At 31.6% G+C, this 19387-nt stretch overlaps 1 protein-coding gene across 2 annotated transcripts in view; it reads right to left on the bottom strand.

Moving 5' to 3' along the window:
• The window catches only part of LOC145246568 (uncharacterized), an 896698-nt gene that overhangs the window by 434975 nt on the left and 442336 nt on the right, over positions 1 to 19387 (bottom strand). For both annotated transcript variants that reach the window (XM_080108171.1, XM_080108172.1), the window contains one exon: positions 216 to 350. In XM_080108171.1, the coding sequence (XP_079964297.1) occupies positions 216 to 350 (135 nt within the window). The remainder of the gene's footprint in view (positions 1 to 215; positions 351 to 19387) is intronic.

Below are 19387 nucleotides of genomic sequence, written 5' to 3'. Positions count from 1 at the left end.
ACAACAAATTTAATAGCAGCAAGCAATTGTGGGGGGAAGCATCATACTGTTCTTCTTACAGGCATAATCCCGAAAGTGGGTGTGATAATTTCAGCTGGATATTGACCTCGTCGGCGATTTTATTGTCCGTGTCTAGAACTACTACGCCAAGCAGACACTCCGATTACAAACAAAACAAAACAAAAACAAGCAGAAAGAAAATGTTTCTTACTTACTTAGCTCGCATCCTGTCAAGTTCAACCAAGGGAGGTAACCCTTTGTACACGTGCAAAATCCTCTTTGTGAACAGATTGTGTTGTAGATTGCATGAAAACAGTCTGCGTCTCTTTTGCAGATATCTCCGACTTTACCTACAACATAAGGAAGAGTTCTGACAATGGTAGACGTCTCAATTTTTCTGACATGTCCACCGACATCAAAGGTGTTTCCTGATAAGACTCTTGTTTATATTGGGTGAATATCATCAGAGAAGTGGTGTGTTAGTGTAGAATAGCTTTTGCTATACCGATACTTACCTGTGAATGGTTTCAGAATTGTTTAGCAAATGATTGCTAATAAACATGAACATAGTTTATACACGATGACACATTTTCCTTTTTCAGCTCCCCACCCACTTCACACTGTGTAGTTTACTTTCACACGTTACGAAATCTCCTTGTCTTTCTCTCTCTCTCTCTCTCTCTCTCTCTCTCTCTCTCTCTCTCTCTCTCTCTCTCTCTCTCTCTCTCTCTCTCTGTAACATAGCACGTATGGGCGCTTAGAAAAATATCAGCAGCTGCAAGGTAGCTGTCCTGGGATGATAAAAAAAACACACATGCGTATTAGGAAATGTGCGCGGGCGTGTGATAAGAAAAAGACAAAAAAGGACACCAAGTGGTCGAGAGAAAAAAAATGTCGACGCCGAAGGAGACGAACGTATATGGCGAAAGCGATAATTTGCTTGCTGTGGCCAGCGTGAGGTTGAAGAAAGAGCACCAGGTGAGAAAGACATATAGCAGCGAGATAATTTTAAGCTGGCGTCGAGACGGGATAAAGAAGGACTATAATAAATGACGTGTTAAAAAAAAAAGAAAAAAAAGCGAGTCGGATTTATTTATTTTTGTTTGTTCCTTTTCGACGGTGTCGGACAGAGTGGGGGTCCGAGAGATGTTTGAACTGTAACGGACACGGTTCAAGCGTAATGGCCACGTAACATTTTTCTACCGAAACGAAATTCTTAAAGATACCTGCGGAAGATTTCCTGACAAGTGCATCGTTTCGGGGGAGAACTGTCTTAAGGAACGTTTTTCAAAAATAATTCTTAAGCTTGTACTACGCTATCGAAAAATATCTCTATGACTGAATCCTGCGTGTCTATGAAAATGAAACTAAAAAACGGTCTAAAATAATGATGGACTTAGTTTTTCATAAACACCGATTTTCAATTCCGATTCCAAAAACGCCAGCCATCTCCAAGTAGACACTTTCTATTTTACCCGCTTACTCCTCGCATACTTTATCAATGAATGTTGTCATTATTTTTCCATTCCAACATTTCTATTTCCATTCCACAATTGCAACACTGCAACATGATCAAACATAATTACATTTGTAATCGGCAACCCTCATTAATTTAAAACGGAAAGCACTTGTTTATTTCTTCAACATTTGACAAAAATATATATTATATTATACCTTATAGCTCAGAATTTTTATATCAGAACTAGCAGGGAGATCCGACGTTTCCTGGGATTGAATGATGATCAACGAATGTTTCATATCCCCATATTTTTATAGTCATCAAAATCGATAAAATCGCCCATTTTTCAATCAAATCGAGTTATTGCCTGCTCTAGTTGGGTACCTATCTCAGTGTAGCGGAAGGAAGCTTCCCATGCTCACTAGATAAGTGGTTATATGTTGATAAGTGGTGATCACTGTGTAAAAAAAAAGGAAGCTTCCCATGCTGCTCGCAAGGACTTAGTTCACAATACATTTTTGTTTACATTGCACTGTAGAGAACTACTGCGTATTTTATTAAAAAATGTTCAATATAATAGCTTGACTTAAAGTTTAAATTGTAAAAGTCAAGTATCATACTTCAATTAATAATTATTTTTTCATGTATTCATATCAAATATTATAAGGAGATATATTGTTTTTGTTATCGATTTCCACTATTTTATTCGATAGTGCATAATACGGTAGCAGAGCTAGGTAGTAAGTCCTGGAAATATATATAGAAATTAGAGTGTCATCTATCTTTCATACGTAAAGACGTGAAATGGATTTGAAAAAAGGACGACTCTACGTAGCTTAATTGCCATATATATTTTCATAATTATATATATATAGTAAGTTATAAAATATATGTGGCAATTCAGCTACACAAAATATTCCGCGATTCATTATGGTGAGAATTCGTCAGGCATAAGCCTACCTATATATATATATATATATATATATAGAGAGAGAGAGAGAGAGAGAGAGAGAGAGAGAGAGAGAGAGAGAGAAAGAGAGAGACAGACAGACAGACAGACAGAGTTTTTTATATTTAAATTTAATTCAGAAAAATATCATTTTTCAAAACACCTTTGACTGATGTGTTATCGCTGCAAGTTGTTAGTCGCGCTCAGTTCTATACTACGCTTACTCGCGCGCTATGCTAAAATAATATCCCCTAATGGCTTTTTTTCTTTATCTTTTTTCGCTTTTTCTTTCTTACATCCTTTTTTATTTAAACATTTAATCATAATATATATAAGATTTTCATTTTTTCTCTTCCTTTAATTAGAAACACAGAAAAATATGCCCAAACGGTTTATTTAACATACCGTTTATTTTTAAAGTCTCTAATTTTATTTTATAATTTAACTAGCAGGGGAACCCGGCGTTTCGTGGGTGTTTTAAGGTGTAAAAAAAAGTTTTTGTAGGAAGGTAGGCATGAACCCTAAGCCTTGACGCGAAGGTGGAAACGAAAGGGAAAAAAAACAAGACACCTAACCTCTCGGACACGAGGGGAGAGGAAGTGATGGCTGTCTTAATTTAACGTTAATAAAGTATAATTGACAGGTGCGAGAAAGCTAAGTCTTTGGCGCTGAAAGCCAGTTTCTGTTTCCCCCGCCCCAGTATTCGCTTTTTTTTATATTGAAAAGCGTAACGGAGACGCGGTGATCGAAAAAAAATCTCGAAAATAGCATGTAAAAGTCGGGCAAATTAAAGATAGACACAACCCCCGTTCTTAAGTCGTAGATATTATGATTTAGACAGCATATAAAAAAGTTTTAAGAAGGAGTGAGCCGACCGAGAAGCCCGGCGGAAAAAGCCTTTGGCGGACATACACAAAAAGTGCACACACTAACACACATTTTGCCTTTTATATATATATAGATTTAATATTTAGCTAATGATGTTCCTCTAGAGAGATGAGACAGCATCGAAAATCAATTTAAATTGTATTCTTTGCTTAAATAATAAATTTTTGTTTTGAAAAATTATATTTTTCTCAATGAAATTTAAATATAGAAAACTTTTGATTTTAAAGTTACTCTATCTAGTATATTGAGTAATTTTATTTGGTTGGACTTGTCTTATATAAAATATTATGTCCAAAATATTTTCTAAGACTTGATACCACAAGATTCAATAATCTGTGATCAACTTCATTGCATTATTCTGATATATATATATATATATATATATATATATATATATATATATATATATATATACGATCGAGCATAACTCAATTACATTTGAAGTTGGCAACCTTCATTGAATCAACTTAAAACGGAAAGCAGTTGTTTATTTCTTCGACGGTTAGCCGACAGACAAAATCTCTTATCTAATATCCTTGTACGCATCTCCAAACTATTCCAAACTGGGAAAATATCCAGAAAAAGCTAAATCGTTCCAGTTTCTTATCGTTTCAACTAACGATATGGGTAATATATTAAGTTGAAATAGCATTACAATTCCGTTCAACTTTACAGATGGGTGTGTCGTTGAGATCAGATCATTACAAGAGAACAAACTTCGTTGAGCCAAGACTGTAACCCAAACTTTCCGCATTAATCTTTGGATTCTTATAATAGTTTTTTTTTTCTTGGATTGGCACCATAATTTCGTACTGTGTTCCCAGACTCGTAAGTTTTACTGCCTAAAAACCTACAAAATATCTTTATAACATTTTTTTTATTTTTATTTATATCATTTGGATTATTTAGTTTCCTTTTCTTTTCTTGAATGTTATTTTCACAATTAACCTCCGAACTGCTCTAGGTGTTAAAATTTTTCTGTTGGATTTGTCTGTCTACAAAGACTTGTGATGTAACGGATAAAGCACTTGTCAAAAGTTAGTGTTTCTAGAGGTGTAAGTCCAATTCTCAGTGTAGGCGATACTAAGGATGGAATTGGGAATTACTCATTACTTCTACTCGGTTATATGCTACTCCTCCGTGGATTAATTTAAGGGTTATGTTTGAAATTCTCTGCAGACCCCCGAGTTTGACCGAAAGTTCCCCAAGTTTGACAAAGTACATCTGAAGAAGTTTGGAATTTACATCGACCGAAACGTTTTTAAAATAACAAACATGAGAACAGTAGTTCGAATCATTCAAATAATTAATGAATAATTAATAAATAATTAACGGATAATAAATGAACAATTAATAAATAATAATGATTAATTAATAAATAATTAATAAGCAATTAATGAATAATTAATAAATAATCATTGAATAATTAATGAATAATTAATAAAAGATTAATGATTAATTAATAAATAATTAATGAATAATTAATAAATAATTAAGCCTTATCTAAAAAAATCAGAAAGTTTTTTATGTCTGTGTTTTTCAGAGATACACAGGCGGCAAAAAGAAAGTCCGCACTTGTAATTTTTTTCAAAAACTGCAAATTTAAGCTAAATTTAATTTAACTGTTTAAACAAACTATAACTCATTTGATTGGCCTTTTATTCTTCTATAATTTTACCTGCTCATATTGTTTAGAGTCTGGACAGATGTCATATAGCTTCAGATTCCAGCTGTTCATTGATTATATTCAGAATGCAACCATCTGTCTCAGGGAGTGAAGGATTTCAATTGTTGTCATAAATACACTTTTTTCAAACACTATTCATAATAATTAACGTAAGTTTATGAAATGCAAAAGTTCTCAGTGGTAGTTTTTATTAAACTATATATTATTAAACTTCATATTTTTTTCCATTTTGAAGCTAATCATAGTATTATTATTAATTAATTAATTAATTATTAAACTAATTAAAATTAACAATAAACATTTTTAATCGTCTACATCATAATTCAGATCATAAAGGCTTAAAGTAGAAAACACTCAGATGAATAGGGGTCTCAACAGTGAAGCGATGAGATTTTACTGCTTGTTGGTTAAGTTGACGGTATGTACGTTGAAATGGGGGGGCACAATTGCTATGAGTTCATTAGAGCGCATTTTATTAAAGTACTTGCAGCGATGGGGCAGAAGTTTGAGCTTGGCAGATAGTGAGAGACCTATTAGATTTAAAACTCTTTTTTGGATCCTGTCTTAGATTTAAAGACGAGCAGTAGATGCACAAGCCCACGTACCAATAATACCCCATGCATAAATGAATTGTGGCTTTGTAAAATATAGGATGCTCCCTGGTCTAAATAGTTTTCTGCCACAGCAGAGAAACCTATCTTTGCGACAGCCCTGGCAGCCCTGGCAGCCCTGGCAATGTCTTAAATATATCTGTTTGAATCTGGCGGTGTTTACATTCCTTGTAAATAGTAGACCGAGGGTTTTGAAAGATGGGCTCTCAGATAGGGTTATATAAGGTATGGTATCACTTAGGATTTTAATAATTTCGTAAGTTATATGATCTTAATTGTGTGATATTCAAAATGGTTCAGTGCATTTCTCTGGGATTTATCTAGAACTCACTGCCAAATAACTGTTGATAAATGTTGGCGTTGTACGAGACGAGCATATTTGGTACGTGTGTTATATTTCTTAAAGAGGCAAACACTGTTTAAAGGTGTATTGATTTCAAGCCAACGCGTTCTCATATATCGGAGTAATGTTTGCTTAGTGTTGCCAATAACCAAGGGATATCCAAAGCCAAGATGATGTCACACAAGATACATTAGTAAAGTGTTCATCTCTTTTGGTGTTATGGCTTGTTTATATTTTGATAAGCGCTGACATCATTGTCTGGGAATTTTTCCGAAAACTAAAATGGGTTATGTTTTATGTCAGAGCTTTCATCCACAAAACATCATTTTCAACACATTCAGTTTTCAACAAGAACTACTTACGGCGTCACCATAAAATGATTAATCATATATATATATATATATGTGTGTGTTTGTGTGTGTGCGTGTGCGTGTGCGTGTGTGTGTGTGTGTGTGCGTGTGTGTGTGTGTGCGTGTGTGTGTGTAAAAGTGATGAAGGTAAATAAAATACATTCATTTTTCTCTATACAATTTTATTTATTATTATTTCTATATATTTCTCCCTATATATATTTTCATTTCTTTTGTATACTTTCTGAATTTTTCTCTATTCTTTCCTATTTAATCACCTTCTACGTATCCATAGTATATTTTTGATATGGATCTCTAGGTCAATGTTTTCATGCTAGGTATATATATATATATATATATATATATATATATATATATATATATATATATATATATATATATATATATATAGGGTGTCCGTAAAGTTACTATACAGTCTTACAAGGCATGCTTGATTAAATAAACCTGTAAAAAAAAAATATTAACTATTAATACAAATATAATACAATAAAACAATAAGACTGTATAGTAACTTTACGGACACCCTGTATATATATATTTTCAGATTCATCTGCCTTACTTTTAATGCTAGGTTTATTTGTGGTGTCTTTTAAATTCAATAAAAATCCTCCTAAATTTGCTGATGAGGAGACCGTGCTTACCAAAAAAACTATATATAATTGTTCTACATAACTTCATGTATATTACAATAAAAAGCACGGATTTCCGAAACGATCGTACAGATAATTGATTTTGTTGTTGTTCCTTCTTATGAAACTGATTTTTAATTTGATTAAAATTTGATTTTTTAATTTTAAAAATAATTTTAAATTTTTGAATTTTAAATTGTAAATCACATTACTTAATATATATATATATATATATATATGTATATATATATATATATATATCGAGAGAGAGAGATATTCAGAAAGTGTGAGAGAATATATATATGATGATTTTCCACAGCTGAATCAATGTTGCAGCCAACAAGAGCCAAGAAAGTTAACAAACCGAAGGTCCAAGACCCGAGTTTCGCCCTCATTTGGGATTATCCGTTATACATATCCGCGCTCAAGACTTTAAACACGAACCTCGCCTAGCATGCAAGAGGTTCGGGTTTCAAATCCTGAGCGCGGATATATCTAACTGATGAGCCCAAATGAGGGCGAAACTCGTGTCTTGGACTTCCGGTTTGTTGACTTTCTTGGCTCTTGTGGGCTGCGACATTGGTTCGGCTGTGGAAAATCATTATATATATATATATATATATATATATATATATATATATATATATTTCTGTAGAAATATATTTTTCTTATAATATATCAATACGTATATAAGAAGCTCAATGTGAATACAGAGCAATAAATAGAATAAATGACAAAAAACTTTATATTTCAAAATACATGATGTTGACAATTTTGTATTTGATTCCTTTACATCAAAAAGGAATAAAATATCATGTACTTTGGAATATAAAGTTTTGTCAATTATAAATATATATATATATATATATATATATATATATATACATATATATATATACATACATATATATATATATATATATATATATATATATATATATATATATATATATATATCAGCCCGCTCCTCGGGTAGAGCACTTTCGAAAAATGATTTCACCCGCTGCTTATTAAGCATTAATGCCGAACTCTTTGTTTTGCTTGTTTGTTTGTTTGTTTTTAAAAATCAAGCAGGTCGAGCACTGTAAAGGCAATGAGCGGGTGTTTATATAAATAGGCTTTCGATGAGGTCGTTTACAAGTTCCAATTTCATTGGTTGGAAGTTAGAACTGCCAACTATAAACTAGATTGCTGTGAGTTTAATCCCTTGCTTAGAATGGGTGCTAGTTTAGTCGCACTGATTAGCTGTAATACAGTGAAACAGTACTGTATGTGGATAACTATATATATATATATATATATATATATATATATATATATATATATGTGTGTTTGTGTGTGTGTGTGTGTGTGTGTGTATTAGCTCTAGGACATTTAACTATCGACCTTATTATATATCTAAATTACAACGAGCACTTTCTATTTCCTGTATTTTAATTAAATTAGTAATTTCACTGTTACATTTAAATACACTCAGCTCTTTAGACTATTGTTCTAATCTCCTTTAAATTATATATATATATATATATATATATATATATATATATATATATATATTGACATTATCATTGCACAAGTAGAAATATCCGGCATATAAAATCAACAATAGGTTCTTGGATATAATAACAGCGCGTTCAAAATCGATATTTTGTTTTAGAGCACAGTTGAACAATTGTACTTGACTTTTGCATTTTAAACTTTAACTTAAGTCATTATACAGGGTGGCCCCTAAAAAACAGAGGACATTCAATTGTTTTTCTGTGCATTTTACAGTCAACGGAGAAAAAAAGGTCAAAGACCCTAGTGTTTTGATGTGATGTTTTGAATATAATAAACTAGTTATGACCAAAGTTTCATGTCATTCGGACAAACACTAAGAAACGTGGCCTAATTAGAGTTGGGGCCCGTTTTTGGGGTCACCCTGTATATAAATATGAGTTTATAAAATCAACAGTAGATTCTCACGGCGGCACGTTATGCTTCTTACCGATGCACCGTGGTCTGTTCCCAACTAGAATAAGTAATAATCGATTTGATTCAAAAATGGGCGCTTTTACCAAACAAAGGAAAACATATTTCTGAAAACACGTTATAAGAATTGGCCTAAATCCTTAAAGAAATAGAATCGCATATGCATTTTTTGGATAAAAAGTTATACTAGCCAATGAAATAGGGGCAATGACTTAATTTTATAGATAAGACTCGAAGATGTACCCGACGTTGCCCGGTATAAAACATAACGTAAAATTCCTTAGAAAGAATTAAGTAAAAATCGAAAAGAAACTGCGATATTTGCATGCGAGTATTGTGATTTTTCTAAACAGTTCACTTTTTGTTAAAAAAAAAAAAAAAGCACTGGAGCTGAGATCGAAACCAAAGCAATGAGACAAGTACGATAACTATAAGACCAGCTTGCCAAGATCTTTAAAAGGTGTTTTCAAACTTCATAAAAGAAGAAAACTGATTAAAAGATTTCCACATGTCTGAGTACCCTATATACCAAATTTCAAGTCTGTAGATCAAAACTTTGTTGAGTATATAGGTTGAGAAGTGTCCTCACGCACACGCGCACACACACACCGCATATTCTCACTTTTATATAGATGACTAGTAGAGGTGCCTTGTATATTCGTTTACTCTTTTTTGCTAAAGTGATAATCATTTTATCAACATTTGAGTGAAGTAATTTTTATTTACATTCCGGGAAACATGATACTCGGAATTTTAATTTCCTGTTCACTTCTGGTTCTCCTTCTTTAGATTAGAGATAGCCTATTTCTTTTTTGACAGGAGATGTGCCTTATTTTAAATATCGTATGACGATTTTGCGATGAATGTATATTATTATTTTAATCGACGTTTGTTTCTCGAAGGCTTTTTTTTTACATAGGCATCACCACTTATCAAGGCCAAGAAGCCACTTGAGGATAAGGGTTAAAGAGTGTACAGTAGCAATTGGACAATATAGTAACCGTTAGTAATGGAGATTAGGTAAATTTGTTAACTTATATGAAACGGCTTATCAAAAACTTGTTTACGTTAGACTTGAAGACAACCATATTGTAGTTAGCTGGAAAGCAGGAAAACGGAAAACAATTCCATAGGCGTGCAGTTCTAAGAAAGAAGCTTTGCTCATGGAATCTACGCTTAGGTTTAGGCACAGATAAAGAGTGGGGGAAAACTAGTGATAGTGTTTTCTGCTAGACGGGTGTTTCTTGTGAAACCTTGGCGAGGACCATAGATTGGAGCTCAGCTGAGCACTTGCCATGAAGAAAACGATAAAACAGAGACAAACTCGCAACATCTCTTTTGCGAGAAAGAGGTTGTAGGGAAGATAAAAGGGCATCCGCTACGAGGCAACGAAATCTATTTTGAACTCTATCAAGGCAGGATAAATCCTTTCTTTGTAATTTTTTATATGAGGATTTATTATTCGTATTATTTGGATTTTTCGGACTACTGTTTTCATCTTGAATGTTATTTTCACATCGTTTCGGTGTTTGTAACCTCCGATTCTTCAGGTGTATTTCGTCGAACTCGGTAATCTTTTTTTCGAATTTGTGAATCTGCCCGAAATTTCGAACGGAATACTTAATTTAATCCATAGGGAGTAACATGCTCTCGTTCCGTCAGCCATAACTGGGTAGAAGTCATACGTACTTAGCAATTGTATTTTGAGGGTCGTGTAACTTATAACTGAATTTTATTCTGAAGCAGTTTTAAATTATACTAGCAAGAAGATCAGACGTTGCCCGGGATTTTCTGCGAATAAACAAATGTTCCACCGTCACATATTTTTTATTGTCATTGGAATTCGTGAAATCACCCACTTTTCAATCAAATCGATGAATTGCCTTCTCTAATTGAGAACCCGTCCCGGTGTACCGGAAGGAAGCTTCATGTGCCTCTTTGCGGTGACTTAGTTTATAATACATTGTAGTCTACATTGCACTGAAGAGAACTTACGATTGATTTTAGAAAACCTATTTTTATATAATGCTTTCAATTAAAGTTTAAAATACGAAAGTCAAGTATCATGGTTCAGTTATGCTCTACACATAAAATTTCATTTCCAACGCGCCCCTGTCTTATCAAAGGACTTACTGTTGATTTTATTAAATTATTTTTACATAATAGCTTGAATTAAAGTTTAAAATACAAACGTCTAATACCACAATTCAATTGTGCTCTAAACAGAAACATTCATTTCGATTTGATAATTGGTGATAAACTTCTCGAGTGTATTTGTGATGTTAGGATGTATAAGGTTGTAAACATTGGTCAGAATCATACTTCTTTCTTAAATCGGATTTTTTGATATCGATTTTCGATACTTATTGAAAAAATTCCGATACAAAACCTTTCTAAGAACACTCCCAGACACATCAAGTACATTTGTTTGAAATTCCACAAAAATCGGCCCAACCGTTTCAGAGTCTATAGGGAACTAATTCACACACTCAAACAGACACACATATAGACAAAGTGTCTTTTGTATATTAGTTGAGATTCTAAGGTCACAACACGCAAATTATACGGACACATTTTATTTTACGAAACTCCAAGCATGTGTATAAAGGATGAATACATATATCGATCGGTTTGTAATATTTTCATCCATTTTCGCTCGTGTGTTACACTAAAGTATGAATTAGCATTTTCGCCGATAAACGCGTAGATTGAACGGTCGCATATTATTTCAGATAAGCCCATTAATTTCAATAAGTTTGTCTGTCACGCTTAAGTTTGAATCAGCATGTTCTTTTGTCTGTCACATAAGTTCAAATTAATATCTTCTCTTTTATGACACGCTTTAAATTAAATAGGGTTATCACTTGTCTGTCACCTTTATGTTTGAATCAGGATTTTCGTCTGTCACGTTTTATTTTTAATTGCTATTTCGCCGCGTTTTAATTAAAATAACAGTTTACTTATTTGTCATCCTTACGTTTGAATTAACATTTTCGTCTGTCTGTCTGTCTGTCTGTCTGTCTGTCACGCTGGAGTTTAAACTAATGTAGATGTTGTTGAATCATTTCTCCTAGCAAATTCCCCGAATTTCTTGACGCTTAGTGAAACTAACCTGCACTCCTCATCCCCTCTAACTACTTTAACATGCCTATTTATCTCCCACTTAGCCGTAAAACTCAGATATATGCACGGACTTGACTAAAGAATGAAAACTAGAATCAGGCCTTCATGTGGTTTAGTCGTAATCGTCAACATAACGTTAGCTACTTATATTTTCTTACCGCTCGCCCTCGACCCAGGACTTTACCTTAATCAACCAGGTCTCTGACAGCATAGATATAGCTTCCTTTATACATGTTTTTGGTGACTTTAATGTCTACTACAGTAATTGGCTTAGTTTCTCTACTTACACAGACACAGCCGGTAGCATAACACATAGCTTCTCTATATCTCATTCCTATCACAGATTTCTGACCCGTCTCCCAGATCGATTCTAGATCTATTTCTGACCATAGTTCCCGATGATTATGTAACGAATGCCTATAGCCCACTCAGAAATTCTGATCAATGAAATCACCCAAAACTCTCGGCCCAAAGCTCAAGAGTCATTGTTTAAAACGAAGACCGACTAAGATGTCATCATTGATCTCATCAAAGATGTCCTATGAGGAAATACCTTTTCTCTTCCTGAAGGACAGTGCGCAGATGAGACACAAGAATGGTTCAAAACGGAAATTGAAGCATACACGAAAGTTTTATAGCAAACCCCACTCTCCCCAATAGTTTATTTCTACTTGCGCAGCTGACATTGCTCAAAGGCAGTATGCATACCGCAGATTTATCCAACTTACACGTCCAGTATAAACAGGCAAAAGTTCATAGAAGCTAGAAGTAATTCTAAGAAAGAAATAGCGACAACTATCAAAGAATATACCGAAACCACCAGAAACCGCATTGAAGCGCAGAAATTAGGAACTCCTGATTTCTGGAAAATCAATAACAGTGTAGTAAATAATAAGCAATCAACAATTACATCACGTTCCAACAATCAGGGGATTGTTTACACAGCAACCGAGAAGGCTAACTCTTACACAAATGCCTTAACAAATCTTGCTTTCCTGACTGATTGAAAACTGCTTCTGTAGTACCAATTTACAAAAATTCTGGCGAAAGAACTGAACAATTAAATTATCACCCCATTAGTTTTCTTCCTTTTTTCGCCAAAATATTTGAGTTCATAAATTAATCTAGTCCACCACCTTACAGTTACTAAACTTTTGGCTGGCCAGCAATATCGATTTAGGTAAGCCCGTTCTACTGCAGATATCCTAACTGTAATCTCTGAACGTATATACCATGCACTAGATAAAGCAGGGGAATGTACAGCAGTAGCCTTATTATATCTAAGGCTTTTGACAGGGTATGGCATGATGGTCCTTTCAAGAAAATGAGATCCTATGTTATCATTGGACGAATACTTAACATAATTAAAACCTTCTTAAGTAAGAGAAGAATCCAGGTTGTTCTCGATGGGCGTATGCCAAAATAATATAATATAAATGCGGGTGTACCTCAGGGGTAGATCCTTGGACCTTTATTATTCTTGATATTCATAAATCACCTCCCAGATAAAATTGTATTTGAGATGGGTATATTTGCTGACGACATCACGCTCTATAACAGGCACTATGAGAAAACGAATAAACATATATCTAAGACAATGGGGGAAAGCTTAGAGAAAGACGTCTAGTCTGTAGTTGAATGGGGACAAAAATGGATGGTACATATAATACTGCCAAAACTGAGCTTCTTTCCTTTAATAATTACAAGAAACCTTCTTAACCACCAATAGCCATATCTAATCATGTATTACCTGAAAGTATTTCATTTAAACTCTTCGGCTTAGCATTCACAAGAAAACATGAGTTGGAATAGATACATCGATTACATTGCAGAGACTGCTGCGAAGAAGGTGGGCTCTCTCTATCGTGCTAGAAATTTACTTATGCCTGAAAGTATACTGTACCTTTACAAGGCCATCATTCGCCCATATATGGAGTATCAGTGTCACATTTGGGCTGGTACATCTGCTAATAATCTTCACTCCTGGACATGGTTCAAAAGAGAGTCGTCATCCTAATAGGTCCCGGACGAACTGTCAGCTAGGCTTTCATCTCCTCGATGAAATGTTGCATCCCTCTGCCCGTTTTACAAGTAGATTAATGGTAGATACTCCGATGAACTACAAGCCCTTGTACCACCTCTCGACGTAAATACCCCCGACAAACCCGACAAGCAGCAAAATCCCACCCCCACAGAGTAGAGATCCCAAGATGCCAGAAAGCCCTAATAGTTTCTTCCCCAGAACTGTTAGGTTTTGGAACTCCCTTCTGGGTTCTTGCTTCCCCGACTGTAATGGCATACAAAAGTTCAAGTGTAATGTAAACAAACATCTTGCTGCTCAACTCCCTACATAGTAACCACTGCAATTTATGTCTCCGATAGTAGCCCCTATATTAAAATGACACTGTGCTTTGTTTGGGGTGAAAACACAATAATAAAAAATAATGACACGTTTTAAATTGAAAGAGCATTTTCGTTTTCCTCTCAACCGTTTGCATGAATTCACATTTTCATTGTCTTGCTTAAATTTGAAAAAAAAAATTCAGAAACTATTATCGTCTGTTATTTACGTTTGGATTTTATCATTTACGTTTCAATTTTGTCTGTCTGTCACTAAAATTCGAAATAGCATTTTCGCTTGTCGGTTGGTCTTAGGTTTGAATTAGTTTTTTCGTTAATTTGTCCGAATTATCATTTGAATAGGACTTTAAAGCGTGTTTCAAATAATATTTCATTATTCTTAGCTTTCAAATATTTTCAGCGTAAGACAAGTTTTAGGCATATCCGTTTCAACCAACACTAGTCGTTCACAAGCATTATAAGATTTTAACCTGATTTGCAATAAACATAAATCACTGCTTAAGACGCCATCTTTCTTGTTTAGTTGCAGCCGGTATTTCGTTATTAATTATTTACTTTCTGAGCAAACAATAAAGAAAAATAAGAATAAAAATCATTAAAAAAACATGAATTAATTTTCAATTTCAGAATACTGAGCATCTTGAAAAAGAATTTGAAATGTGTAAATGCAACCTCTTGTTGCTTTTCATAAAATGCATTTATACGAACTATTGTTGCTCGGTTTTATTTACAAATATTTATTTACTATAAAATTGAGATTTTTACTCGCTCTAATATTGATATTAAAAGCCTGCAATTTCTATTTCAAAATTATTAATACGAACTTCTTAACCCTTCATAACCTGGTTGAACTAATTCGTTCAGTCGTAAATAAATGAATATAACGCCATAATTAAAGTGGGGATTGATTCAAACACGCCTTGTACGTATTAGTTCAGTATCTGGGTAGATGCTACATACCTCCAGATTGCAACTGTCCATTGCTTGCATTCTGTCTCAAAGAATCGAGGATTTTGTTTGTTGTCATAAACACACTTTTTTCAATCACTATGCATAATAATTAAGGTAAATTTATGAAATACAAAAAATTATCGGTGGTAGTTTAACTATTGAACTTCATAATGAAAGATCGTTATAGTAAAAAATCTTAAAGTACCATTGCCGTTTAAACTTACTAAATTTAACAATAAATGTTTTTATCATCTAAATTATAATTCAAGTCATAAAAAGATTAATATACTCAGTCATTGATATGCGAGCGACTAGAGAAAATATTTACTAATTTTCATACTCTTTTTAAAAATGAGCGTTAATTACTAACTTAGTTTTTATATTTTCTTATTTAATGATTATTATTATTTCATTATTACGCTTAATTCTATTTATGCATAGTTTCTACATTCTGCATAATTGAGTAAAATTTAGGATGAAAACGGTTAAATACATGGAAATATTTTTATCTCACTTTCTATTATATATATATATATGTATATATGTGTGTATATATATATATATATATATATATATATATATATATATATAAATTTGTTTTTGAAATGTCGTTACTTTCAATGTATACCGTTTTCGTTTAACGGGTCAAGATTGTTATTTAAAAACCATTCACCGTTAATTTTGAGTTAAGCTCCATGTGTCTATTTAATAGGGACAGAGCATATATAGTGCAAAATTTTGTTGAAAATTCAAAGACTCACGGTTTCTTTTTTATAACCTTCGTCTATTTCCTGGATTTTTCCATTACAGCCGTTTCATTAATTAGTTGGCAATTTTACGATTTATGTTTCATAAACATAAATAATATTATATATACATATATATACATATATATATATGTATATATATATATATATATATACATATATATACATATATATATGTATATATATATATATATATATAAGCTTGATTTTTACTTGTATTTTAATTAAATTAGTAATTTTACTATCACATTAAAATACAATCTGCTCTTTAGACTACTGTTCTAACCCCCTTTAAATATATATATATATATATATATATATATATAGTAAGATATGAAAATATATATGGCAATTAAGCTCTGACGATAATGAAACGCGGAAAATTCAGCATCCAATCATATCTGATTAAATACTGACAAATCACGTCTGCATATCTTCTGATTGGTTCACCTAAATTGACTGGGAACTGATTGTGAATTTTATACTCCCATGGAACTTCCTCCTTTGAAGGAAGCCGGTTAAATCTGCATAAGTTTAGTGCCTTTTCCATTTCCATTTTTTGTTTCATTCCAATGGGAGATAAATGTTTACAAGTCTGTTCTAAACGGAGAATTAATTTTACCTCTCCAAGCACGAGTATTCTCCCGATCCTTCATCTGTACATATTATATAATTTATCTGTATATATTATATAATTTATCTGTATATATTATACGTTCCATCTGTACATATTATATAATTTATCTGTATATATTATACGTTCCATCTGTACATATTATATAATTTATCTGTATATATTATACGTTCCATCTGTACATATTATATAATTCATCTGTATATATTATACGTTCCATCTGTACATATTATATAATTCATCTGTATATATTATACGTTCCATCTGTACATATTATATAATTTATCTGTATATATTATACGTTCCATCTGTACATATTATATAATTTATCTGTATATATTATACGTTCCATCTGTACATATTATATAATTCATCTGTATATATTATACGTTCCATCTGTACATATTATATAATTCATCTGTATATATTATACGTTCCATCTGTACATATTATATAATTTATCTGTATATATTATACGTTCCATCTGTACATATTATATAATTTATCTGTATATATTATACGTTCCATCTGTACATATTATATAATTTATCTGTATATATTATACGTTCCATCTGTACATATTATATAATTTATCTGTATATATTATACGTTCCATCTGTACATATTATATAATTTATCTCTATATATTATACGTTCCATCTGTACATATTATATAATTTATCTGTATATATTATACGTTCCATCTGTACATATTATATAATTTATCTGTATATATTATACTTTCCATCTGTACATATTATATAATTTATCTGTATATATTATACGTTCCATCTGTACATATTATATAATTTATCTGTATATATTATACGTTCCATCTGTACATATTATATAATTTATCTGTATATATTATACGTTCCATCTGTACATATTATATAATTTATCTGTATATATTATACATTCCATCTGTACATATTATATAATTTATCTGTATATATTATACGTTCCATCTGTACATATTATATAATTTATCTGTATATATTATACATTCAATCTGTACATATTATATAATTTATCTGTATATATTATACATTCAATCTGTACATATTATATAATTTATCTCTATATATTGTATAATTCATCTATACATAATTTATAATTCATCTGTACATATTATATAATTTATTTGTACATATTATATAATTCATTTATACATATTATATAACCCGTATGTACATATTAAAAAAAACATCTGTACATAATATATAATTGATCTGTACATATTCAGTAGTTCATCTGTATAAATTGTAATATGCAGTTGTACATATTATATAATTATATGCACATATTACATAATAAATATGTGCATATTATATACTTTATTTGTATATATTATATAATTCGATTGTACATATTATATAATTCATCTGCACATATTATATAATTTATTTGTATATATTATATAAGTCATCGGAACATATTACATAATTCATATTTACATATTGTATAGTTCATTTGTATATGTTATGTACTTCATCTGTAAATATTATATAATACGATTGTACATAACATATAATTCATCTTTACGTAATATATAATTCATCTGTACGTATTTTATAATTTATTTGTACATATTATATAATTCATCTGTACATATATAATTCATATAATTCGATTGTTCATATATAATTCATTTGTATATATTATATAGTTCATCTGTACATATTCTATAATTAATATGTACATATTTTATAATTTATTTGTGCATATTATATAATGCATCTGTACATATTATATAATTCATCTGTAAATATTATATAATTCATCTGTACATATTACATCATTCATCGTTACATATTACATAATTCTTCCAATTCTTTATATCATTCATTTGTACATAGGTAACTGCTTCCAGCGTTACGTCGATATGAATCTCAGTCATCAAGTTTTTTACAAAGTGTTTCAAGGGGTTGATTATTTGCGCTCTATTTACAATTCGTGTACAAATGACCGCAAAGGTCAATACCTTGTGTTGAAACAGATTAGCATTTTACGTTTCTCGTTAGATCACCAAAATTTAAGCAACGTTTAGCCTGGTTAGTACAAGGTTGGTGACCAACTTTGGAATTCCAGGCGTTGTATTTAGGAAAACGTCGACACCTCTATGCACGAGTTGCAAAATCCTTATGTCGTCATCATTCCTAACGAGGATATACATGCGTCTGGGAATTGATTGTGGATTTTATACTCCCATTGAACTTCCTCCTTTAGAGGAAGATAAGTTAAAACTGCATAAGTTTAGTGCTTTTTCCATTTCCATTTTTTCATTCAAATGGGAGATAAATGTTTACGAGTTTGTTCTAAACGGGGAATTAATTTTACCTATATATAATTCATCTGTACATATTATGTAATTTATCTGTATATATTATATATTTCATCTGTACATATTATGTAATTTATCTGTATATATTGTATAATTCATCTGTACATATTATATAATTCATCTGTACATATTATATCCTTCATCTGTATATATTATATAATTCATCTATACATATTATATAACCCATATGTACATATGCAATAATTCATCTATACATATTATATAACATATATGTACATATTACATAATTAATATGTACATATTATATATTTATTTGTACATATTGTATACTTTATCAT

The sequence above is a fragment of the Euprymna scolopes genome, chromosome 24 (assembly GCF_053919585.1).
Source record: "Euprymna scolopes isolate OS-2025 chromosome 24, ASM5391958v1, whole genome shotgun sequence".
NCBI classification, from domain to species: Eukaryota; Metazoa; Mollusca; class Cephalopoda; order Sepiida; family Sepiolidae; genus Euprymna; species Euprymna scolopes.
This window is presented reverse-complemented; position numbering and strand designations above follow the sequence as displayed.